This window comes from Octodon degus, unplaced genomic scaffold (genome assembly GCF_000260255.1).
Source record: "Octodon degus isolate 3935 unplaced genomic scaffold, OctDeg1.0 scaffold00019, whole genome shotgun sequence".
NCBI classification, from domain to species: domain Eukaryota; kingdom Metazoa; phylum Chordata; class Mammalia; order Rodentia; family Octodontidae; genus Octodon; species Octodon degus.
This window is the reverse complement of record NW_004524595.1, coordinates 16,634,099-16,644,932: the sequence shown is the minus strand read 5'-3', so window position 1 is coordinate 16,644,932 and position 10,834 is coordinate 16,634,099. Positions and strand designations below refer to the sequence as shown.

At 38.1% G+C, this 10,834-nt stretch overlaps 1 protein-coding gene across 1 annotated transcript in view; it reads left to right on the top strand.

The window, feature by feature from the left end:
* Fryl (FRY like transcription coactivator) overlaps positions 1-10,834 on the top strand; it is a 302,292-nt gene that overhangs the window by 211,342 nt on the left and 80,116 nt on the right. The window contains exons 19-25 of the mRNA XM_023711119.1: positions 476-583; positions 4,316-4,553; positions 5,491-5,676; positions 5,908-5,994; positions 8,146-8,414; positions 8,812-9,007; positions 9,585-9,709. Of these exons, the coding sequence (XP_023566887.1) occupies positions 476-583; positions 4,316-4,553; positions 5,491-5,676; positions 5,908-5,994; positions 8,146-8,414; positions 8,812-9,007; positions 9,585-9,709 (1,209 nt within the window). The remainder of the gene's footprint in view (positions 1-475; positions 584-4,315; positions 4,554-5,490; positions 5,677-5,907; positions 5,995-8,145; positions 8,415-8,811; positions 9,008-9,584; positions 9,710-10,834) is intronic.

Genomic DNA, 10,834 nt, shown 5'->3' with positions numbered 1-10,834 from the left:
CTGGGGGATCGAACCGCGGTCCCTGTGCTTTGCTAAGCTTGTTCTAAGTAGGTGCTTTAGACCACTGAGCCATCTCACCAGCCCCCCCAAATCCTTTTTTGCTTACTAGTTTTTTTTTCCCCCTAAATTTTATTTGTTTGAGCCTTTTTTTGTGGCTGGCCCAGCCCACCCTGGGGGTGGGGCTGGAGCAGCTGTGGTACCAGGGATTGAACCGCCGTTCCTGTGCTCTGCCTAAGCTTGCTGAGCTATCTCACCAGCCCTGAAATTTTATTTCTCATGTCTGTTCACAGCCTGATAATTATCCATTGGATTTGTGTGTACTCTTTATTTTAAATTCATTTTTATGTTTAATATATTAAACTTGGAGAAAGTAGGATGAGCTCCAACCTTCTGTAACTATTTTTGAGAATTTAATTTTTGTGTCTACCTCAAGTAATATACTTCTTATTAAATCCTTTGTGATATATTTTTTTAGGGGGGAAAGAAAACCCAAAATTGATTTGTTTAGAACTTGTATTGCTGCGATTCCAAGGTTGATTCCCGATGGAATGAGCAGAACTGACCTCATTGAATTGTTAGCAAGGTAAGAAAGTTCCTGACTGTTGTGTTAATTTTGTCTTTACTGTCCCTTTAAGTAATGATAGGAGTCTGCTGTTGTTAAGCTACAAAGCTAGTAATAAGGGCATTTTTAATCCTTCATTTGATTGACTTTAGTTTTTTGTCTTTTATTTTAGTTAATCACATTTTACCTTCTCATTTTTAATTTCTATAAACCTTATAAATTTCCCTATAAATCTTGTTTTCTTAATTATTAGTCTATCTGTAAGAGCTCCTTGGATTTCTGTAACAATTATCCCTTAACATATGGAATTGCCCATGAATTATGATACCGAATGAGGACTTAATTGTCATGTCTATTCCTATAACCTTTTATTTTCAGCATGTAGGATGATGACCAGGTCTTATTTTCATGTTTTTCTCCTGTGGCAGAGCCTGGAAGTAGTCCCATTTTTAGATCCCTTCCTCTATTAAACACACCCTTTTTTTTTTAAGTGAATAAATGACATGACAATCAAATTTCACTCCAAATGATTCCTAGGTTGAGGTGGCAGCCTGTTAAGAAAGTGCTTTGTTGACATTGTTGTGGATCCTGCATAATAAGGAGTCAGCAGTTGTTTTTTCTGTAAAGGATCCATTAGAAAATACCTTATGGTTTGCAGGTCACAGTCCATGGAAATACTCAGCTCTATGTTGCGGTAGAAAAGCATCTAGAGACCAGATGTGAAGGAGTGGGCTCGACTGCTGCCCTTGGGCAGCTGGCTGGGTTTAGCCCTAAGCCACAAGGGGTCAGCTTCTGCCCTAGAAAGAAAATCCATGGCAGTGACTGCAACACATCCAGGACCGTCTCTGCTTGCTGGGCATTTACCCATAAGGATTGTTAAATTCCCAGTGAATAAACAGGGAGTCTGTTGCTCCAGGCCAACTCTCCTGAAAAGGGCTTTTGTGTCACAAAGCCATGTACCACACTGAGCTCACCTGTTGCAGACTGAGATCAGAGATAAAGTGGTATTTGTTTCCCTTGGGGACCGAGAGAGGCAGGGGTTAATTTGAAACTGCATCATTCAGTTCCTTCCCTACCCATTCTGCCTCTTAATTTTTGCTGTGAATTAGATTGCAGAGCTGCAAAGTCCCATCAACATTGGAGATTAAAAATGTTAAGTATTTCTAATGTTCTTCCTCAGGAGAGGCGTAAATAGCCACTGCTGTCCTGACCTCCCTCTCCCGATCAGCTCACCCCCCTCTTCTCTGAGGGGTAATAATGAACAAAGAAGATACATCTCCCATGTCCCCCACCTGAGTGAGACAGTCCCTGGGAGGGGCAGGGACGGGTAGCCTAGCAGAGCGGCCAGTCTGATCCTACAATAACAGTGTGCTTCCCTGTTTACTTTGCTTCTTTTCTGTAGGATACTCATTTGCTAAGTAATTTACTTGAGTAGAAAGGAAGATCCTAGGATCTCCTCTCTTTGGTTCTCTACTGCTGTCATTTGGAATTGTGGTATCAGAATATTTTTTAAAAAATAAAGGAAGCAAACAAAGAAGCACTGTAAATTGCAGTCTCTAAGGAACTTTGATTAGCTCCCTTGCCTTTATTAGCCAGGACGCATTGCCATCTCAACACAAGGAACAATCAACCCATGAATGTATCTCGTGACTCCCACAGATAGCTGTGACTTAGGTACTTAGCTGTTTGTAGATTGGAGGGATAATATTATGCTTCCAGTCTTCATGGAGCCCTGTCACCCTCCTCTTTTTAATTTTTTTTTTTTTTTTTTTTTGAGACAGGGTCTGTCTATACAGTTCGAGCTGGCATTGTGCTCACTTGTCATGCTGGTCTCAAACTGGCAGAAATCCTCCTGGCTCAGCCTCCTGAGTGCTGGGATTACAGGCATGCACCACCATGCCCGGTTCTGTCACTCTCCTCTTAACATTGTTCCCCTTATAGCTTTCAGAGGAGCACACTGGGCCATAGCCTTAAGTCTAATGCTGTCTGTTTGTGCTGTGTTCATTTTTAACTGCTGCTCCCCTGGGGCTTACTCCTGAGTCTGTGTAGCTGTAAGACATTTCCTCTCCATCTCACTGGTGGCTGAGGTTCGTTTTGGAAGACCAGAACTGAGTTCAGCAGGGTAAAGTCCGTTATACTGCCTTTCTCCTAAGCCATGCAGCTTCCCTCCTCTTGTCACTGTGAATAACTCCATCTTCCCAGCTTCCCACATGTCATTGTGTCATATTTTTAATATGCTCTATGCAGGGGCTGGTGAGATGGCTCAGTGGTCTAAAGCACCTACTTAGAACAAGCTACGCTAAGCAAAGCACAGGGACCGCGGTTCAATCCTCCAGCACCACATGCCAGCCAGCCCTGCCCCCTGGTGGGCTGAGCTAGCCACACACACACACTAAATAAAAATAAATAAAAATTAAAAAAAAAAAATATGCTCTATGCAGGCTATTACCAACTTAATACATTTACCATTATTGACAATCACTGAAATAATTCCTCTTTAGACCCAAATCAGTGACTTCATATTGTAAAATGTTGGTGACTTTATTACTTTGTTTTACTATTTTTTAAAATTGTTTAATTATAATTATATTCAAAGTATCATGTTTTTCCCCATTTATGTATTTGGTATGGGGTCTCACTATGCAGCTCTTACTACACAGCTCAGACTGTTAGTGATATTCCTGTTTTTAGCCTCCCCAGCACTGAGATTACAGGCATGTGCTACCACACCCAGACTTAGTCTATAGCTCAGCATGCCCTGGGTGCATGGCATTGGGACCTGGGATCGAACCCTGGTCCCTGCGCTTGCCAAAGCAGGAGCTTAGTCTGCTGAGCTATCTTGCCTGCCCATCACATTGTTTTTGATGTCTTTGAAAAATAACTTTATGTGGTCTCTTCTATTTAGATTTACACTTTCTTTAGAGCCTTGTGTGTTGAGTTGATGCCCTCCCTTTTATCTTTTTTTTTTAGTACTGAGATGAGAACTACAGGCTCTGCACCAAGCTATTCTCCAGCCCTTATGTATAAATATGTAAATTTTATATATTTTATGTAAGACAGAACTTAACTAACTTGTTAAATCACCTCTGCTGAGCTCAGACTTGATCTTGCATTAGTGTCCTGGAGAGCTGGAATTAGAAGTCTATGCGACCATGCTTGGTTGAGTCTCAACCCTCCTTGTTTTTCTTTAGGCATATACCATTGTGATGTTTCTCTTAAATATACTCTCATCCTCATCTTCTAGGAGTATTTCTGTTAAATCCACTCGATCTCACTTTGTCTTATTTCCTTCATAAATAGCCCTTGTACATTTAATTGTAACCTCAGCTGTATGTGAGAAATGATTAAGTTATGTCCTCTCCTGTGATGGTGAAGGACCAAGTAAACGTCAGATCGTGTTAAGATAGCAAGTGGTTGGACATAAATTTTTATGACTATAGATAATAGCATATGGTGTTTTAAAGGTTGAAGAGTTTTAAATGAACATCATCTGTATTCCATTCTAAACTATGACATTTGAGTTAAGATCAAACTTGTTATTGTAAAATATAGTTGAAATACCAACTAATATGAATGGATTCATATGGGAGCTTAAGCAAAAGATTATAGACTGGAATAAGGATGAGTAGGGCGTAAAAAGTAAACGTGGTCTGTATGAAATAGCCAATTTCTTAATATCTTTGTTTCAAGTTTTAGATGATGAAGCTATAGGTAAGGTTTTGAAGTTTGCTAATGGAGTTTTGTTCTTGGTAGGCTCACAGTTCACATGGATGAAGAACTTCGGGCTCTGGCTTTCAATACTCTGCAGGCACTAATGCTTGATTTTCCAGATTGGCGGGAGGATGTTCTTTCAGGATTTGTTTATTTTATTGTTCGTGAAGTAACTGACGTCCATCCCACACTTCTTGATAATGCTGTAAAGATGTTGGTACAGCTAATAAACCAGTGGAAACAAGCAGCCCAAATGCATCACAAAAACCAAGACTCACAGGTACCAAATTCCCTCGTATCGTCCCTTTGTACATGATACGTGGTAAACGATTAATAATATCCATGTAAATTTATTTCTCAAACACTAAAATTTCTACTAGTCTTATTTACCCCCAGTGTGTTCATAATTCCTGGCACTCAGCTTTCTGATAGATTATGTGTAAAGTGTTGGTGTGTCTTAACTTTTCTAACCTTCCATAGATTTTAATGAACCTAGAAAGTAGATCTAACACTAACTCAAATTTAGGTGGTTTTCTATATTTTTGGCTCTTTAACCCAGTGCCCTAATCATTCAGCCATTGTGGTGACAGGTTTCCTATATTTTTAAAGCTTATATAGTAAAAAAATTAGGTAGTCTTCCAACTGGATTATTTGTTTGTTTTATCCAAGGCACCAGTTCCTACTTGACATTTATAGCATCTGTGTTCCTCAACCCTAAAAGGGCTCACATTATTGATTTATGATACTGTATAAATGAGAGAACCTTGGTGTTTTAGAGTTGGGCCACCTAAGCCAACCCAGCTTCTTAGCCTTTAATGACCACGCAGAGGACCACAGGGGCCAGTAAACTCTGCTCTCATGAGCTTGCAGCTGAGCTTTGTTGCTGGTCTATACTGCAACACGAAAATTACAAGCCAGTCCCCTTTTCTTTGCATGCAGAAACATTAGATGAAGAGTAAATGCAGGCTGCAAGGTTAAAGGGTAAAAGAATGACAGAAATTAGGTACATAATTCCCATTCCTGCTGCCAATGGTATGTCTTTTCTGCTCCATACATAGTGTTATTACATTTTTAGTAAATTAAATACTATTTAAGTTGCTTGAGCCAAGCCAGATCTGTAGCCATAATTGCATGATTTGCTTTACTCTGTATTAATTGTGGGGTTGTTTTTATAATGGCTGTCCATGCATATTTTTAACTTGTGTTTGTTTTTCAAGCACGGTGTAGCTAATGGAGCTTCTCATCCCCCCTCTCTGGAAAGGAGCCCGTACTCCACTGTGTTCCATGTGGTAGAAGGGTTTGCACTTGTCATTCTCTGTAGCAGTCGACCTGCCACTAGGAGATTAGCTGTCAGTGTCCTTAGAGAAATACGGGCTTTATTTGCACTTTTGGAAATACCTAAGGTAAGATTTAGGTATTTCTTTCAGTTGTCTGATGAAAGTACTTAAAATTCATACTGTTGTCCATCTTTATCTCATTTCTGTTACTATACTCTGTAATACAGTGTTTTAGAGAGGGTTTCAACCCAGCTACTGTTGATTCCTTTCATAGATTTGCTTAACATTTACTTAGCTTTGCCTACTGTCCTTAAGCATTCCTAATTCATTTTTAGATAGATAATGTCTTTTTTATAGGGTGATGATGAATTAGCCATAGATGTGATGGACAGGCTGAGCCCATCCATTCTCGAGAGCTTCATCCATCTCACAGGGGCTGATCAGGTAACTGATTACTTCATGATTCTCAGTCTTGTTTTGGGGTATAAAGCAGATACACAGACATTCATTCATAAACAAATTTTCTTAACAGAGATAAGTTGTAAAATATTTTCGAAATGTATGAGATGCTTTAAAAGTGAAATGTGTTTTTAAAGAGACTCTTCTTTAGGCTGTAGTTAGTTCTTGTTCTTATGAAAATGACATTAATTATCTTTGTAAAACTCAAATTTTTCAAACCCAAGAAGTTTTTCTTAAATATAGTGTTATTGTTAGCACAGGCCTGTAATCCCAGATCTTTGAGCGTGAGGCAAAAGGATTGCAAATTCATGTGGACTACATAAGGAGATTCTGTCTCAAAGATTTAAAAAAATAGCTGGGGATATGGCTTAGTTGTGGAGTGCCCCTTGGTTTACCCCCTCTACTGGGGAGGAAAAAATTCCTGTAAACTAGGACTACTTGTTATCTGTTACAGAATATAATATACTTAAGACAGATATACTAAATAACATTACATAAAAAATGTTTCAATTCAAAAAAATGTTTTCCTTCAATCAATATTTTTGTTTACTTTATTGTATGGGTTTAAGTGCACTGGGTTAGGTATATAACTTTCTATGCCAACATTGTATGTATAAAATGGTAAGAAACACTTTGTCAGCAAACACATTATAAAGAGAACTTATGCTAACTTTTTGGTTCAGTTTAAAAACCAGGTTTATGTCAAGTTTCCAATAGTGATAGAAAAAGTAACTATTTAACACTTGAGATATTTTTCCCTCCATCTTGGAGAATGTGGACAAGAGGGCTACATGTTTTTTTGGTAACACCTTTATATTAACCCTAAGTTATATATAAAAATGGTAGATGATAGGAACATTTGCAAACCCTTAGATTTACAAAGCTATCTCCTAAAATGATTTTTTTTTTTTTTTTTTAAATTTTAGGGAAGGGTCTACAGAGTGTTCAGGTTCTCACTACTAGATAGGACTTGCAGTGATCCGCCTGTTTACAGCCTCCCAAGAGCTGGGATTACAGGCTGTGCCACCACGCCCAGTCTCAATTGCTATCTCAGTGTGCCTTGGGGTCGGGGCCGGCATGGCAGGCCTGGGGATTGAACCCCCAGTCCCTGCGACCTAAAATGATTAAAAATCCAGTGCTAAGCGTGCTGGCACACACCAGTAATCCCAGCACTCTAAAGCTGAAGCACGATCGTTGCCACAAGTTTGAGGCCAGCCTGAGCAAATAGTGAGTGCAAGGTCAGTTTGAGCTATATAACACAACCTTGTCTCAAAAAGCCAAAAAATAAGTGATTGAAATCTGTACAATTTGAAGAATTTTTGAAAGATTATTAACATGAATTATGGTAAGAAAGACACTAATGAATTACTTGCTTCTAGTGCTTAAAGTAGTACTTAATGCATATCATTCTCCAAAGATAAATCTTAATCTCTTCTGTATCAGAGCTTAAATATTATGTAAAACAGAATGTTTCAGAAAATGGGCATTTGAAGAAGAACCCATGTTCCAGTATGTTCCACTCATGCATAACCAGGGCCCATCACCCTGAAATGGAAGTTAATGGTTCATCCATTAGTTCTCTAGCAGCTTTTTGCAAAAATCAGAAATTCATATATTGTGGTTCTCAATTTTTTTTTGACCTTTTTTCCCCCCATCTTTTTGAGACAAGATTTCATTACGCAATTCAGGCTGGCCTTGAGTGCACTATTTTGCCCAGGCTGGCCCTGAACTTCCAGTAGTCTTCCTGCCTCAGTCTTCCAAGTGCTGGGATTATAGATGTGTGTCAGTACACCCAGCAGGATCATAAATCTTTTGAGAATAATGAAGCTACGGACTCTTGGGAATTTAATATTCAATGTTAAATCAATGTTTTTGGGTCTGTGAACTTTGTGTATAAAATACACAACTTCTGAAATGATTAAAGAAAAAGCAGTGGACTCTATGCAGAAAAACCCATTTACACTCATAACACACACAAAGTCCTTACATAAAATTTCAGGTACTACTCCTTTTTACCTCATTGTTCTCTACTCTAGCAACCACCAGTAGGCTACTTTCAGTTAAAGCAACTCTTATAACAAAACTTGGAAAGTTAATTGAAGTGTGCAATAATTAATTTGTTTTTTTTCTACACAGACAACTTTGCTGTATTGCCCTAGCTCTATAGATTTACAAACATTAGCAGAATGGAACTCTTCTCCTATTAGCCATCAGTTTGATGTGATTAGTCCATCACACATATGGATATTTGCACATGTGACCCAAGGCCAAGACCCATGGATTATAAGTCTTTCCAGTTTTTTAAAGCAAGAAAACCTTCCAAAGCACTGCTCTACGGCAGTGAGCTATGCTTGGATGTTTGCATACACAAGGCTCCAGTTGTTGTCCCCACAGGTTGATATAAAGTAAGTTATTTTTCCCATATAAATTTAAAAATGTGTAGAGTATGAACTTGCATAATGTATGCATCTGAAAACTGGTACCAGTCAGAAGTCCAATAAATAATGTGTCACACTATACTGAATATCTAAGAGGGAGAAGACAGTTGTAAGGGATAGAGAGTTATAAGTCCTTTGTCCTTTTCATGTGTTGAATCTCACCAAGTTTTGTTAGTTTACTTAATAGCACCATGCTTAATTCATGGTGTATGTCTGACTTCACTTATGTATTGTGTCATTCCACAGACATTGAGTGCTACTAATATAACCTCCTTAAATCGATGGCAATTTAGTAGTGGTTCTATAAAAGATGTTAAGAGCACATTGTGATTTTTACCTCTCTGGCTTTCTTCTGTTCCCTTAGTAGCCCCATCAATGCTAAGAAAGTAAATACAACCACAAGCAGTGACTCATACATTGGCCTGTGGAGAAACTATCTGATTCTTTGCTGCAGTGCCGCGACGTCCACGTCATCCTCAACATCTGCAGGCTCTGTGAGGTGTTCTCCTCCTGAGACCCTGGCATCCACCCCTGACAGTGGCTACAGCATTGATTCCAAAGTAAGTGTTTTGGGTCTACTGTGTCTCTAAATGGTGCCATGAAACAAATACTGTAAAAGTTCTTTTCACCGATAATTAAGCAAATATATATCAAGGAATCCCATTGCTGTTTATAGATTTTAGTTGGAATCAATAATACACATAGTTTTTCACTAGTAAGATTGGCCCTTGCTTATTAAATTCATCACAACAAATATTTTTAAGGAAAATGAATTCGTTGTCCCTTTTTCAGGTTCCTATAGTTGTCACACTTCTGAATTATCAAAAGGAATCATTTAAATAAATGCCTTTCTAGAAGTCTCTTAAATCATGTAGCGACACAATGGATGCTTGTTAAGGACAGTTCCATAGTTTTGTGATAGGACACAGAATGTCATGATGTGGCCAAAGGGAGCTAGAAAACTTAAGACCTGTGTCTGATTTTGACTCTGATGACTATTGTAGATGAATTTTATTTTGCTCATGTTCACAGATCAGACGTTTTATCTGTTCATTGTCCTTGAACAAAAACTGCTGAAATGTCAGAGTATTTAGTTGCCTGTGGTATTATAAATCACTCTTGTACTTTCTCCCCCAGATTATTGGCATCCCATCCCCTTCATCATTGTTCAAGCACATAGTTCCAATGATGCGCTCCGAGAGCATGGAAATCACAGAATCCCTGGTTCTAGGTCTTGGCAGGACCAACCCAGGAGCTTTTAGGTAAATTGTCTTCTTTTCTCTGCACTAAAATTATAGATAGACTACTTAGAGCTGGGCTATAGCTTAGTAGTAGAACACCTGTATAGCATGCATAAGGATGTGGATTCAAATGCCAGCACCACAAAGATTGACCCCACAATCAGAAAGTAAATAAGTAAGATATTTAGAATAAATTCAAATTTACTGCATTACATAAACAAATAAATAAATATTCTGAGAGAATTGAGCAGATTATTTATTAGGATAGTTGCATACCAGCCCTGACTTTCCCAGTTAACTAGACAAGTACCAATTAAATCAATTAATATTTGTGATCCTTTATTTCCTTTTTTTTTTTTTTTGATTGAGTACATTAAAATTTAACCCATTTTTTTCATGCTATTATTTTTTTCTTTTTTGTGGTTGCTGGATTTGAACCAGGTCAACATATATGCTTAGCATGCGCTCTACTACAGAGCTATATCTTCATCGTACAATTATTATGAAAATTAAAAAATCTCTATATAAATATATTCTAAGAATAATATTGTGCCATATAAACCTTTAATATTTTTTTATTCGGTTATTTACACAATGATTCTGTTAATGGGTAATGTTGATCTAGTGGCTATAACTCCTGTTTTCTTCTCTAAGAAGACTTTCAAAGAATATTTACATATGTATTTTCCATCATTTTTGATTTTTGTATGTCAGTGAAGCAGAAAAAACACCCGAGGTTCTACTATTTTGTTTTCTGCTGGGTTGTGAATGCATTCTTGAGATCAAGTTTCCTCAGTTGATATGAATGTGTATTTTATGATTTATTTCTTCCTTTGGAACAACATGTATAAGAGAAAAGGTTAATAAACTAAGGGGCCTGGGAGAAGGCTCGGTAGAATAAGCGCTTCCCTGGCAAGCGTAAGGGCCTGAGTTCAATCCCTGGTTCTGCCCCCCCAAAAATAAATAAATAAATTTATAGGTATGAAATAGTGTACATTATAAACAAAATTGGAGGAATACTTTTATGACAAATATATTGTGCTAATGGAAAAAGTGAGGGAGAAGTTATTTCAGCTTAAGAATAATTAAGGGCCCAGGAGATGGCTCAGTGGAATAAGTGCTTCCCTGGCAAGTGGAAGGGCCTGA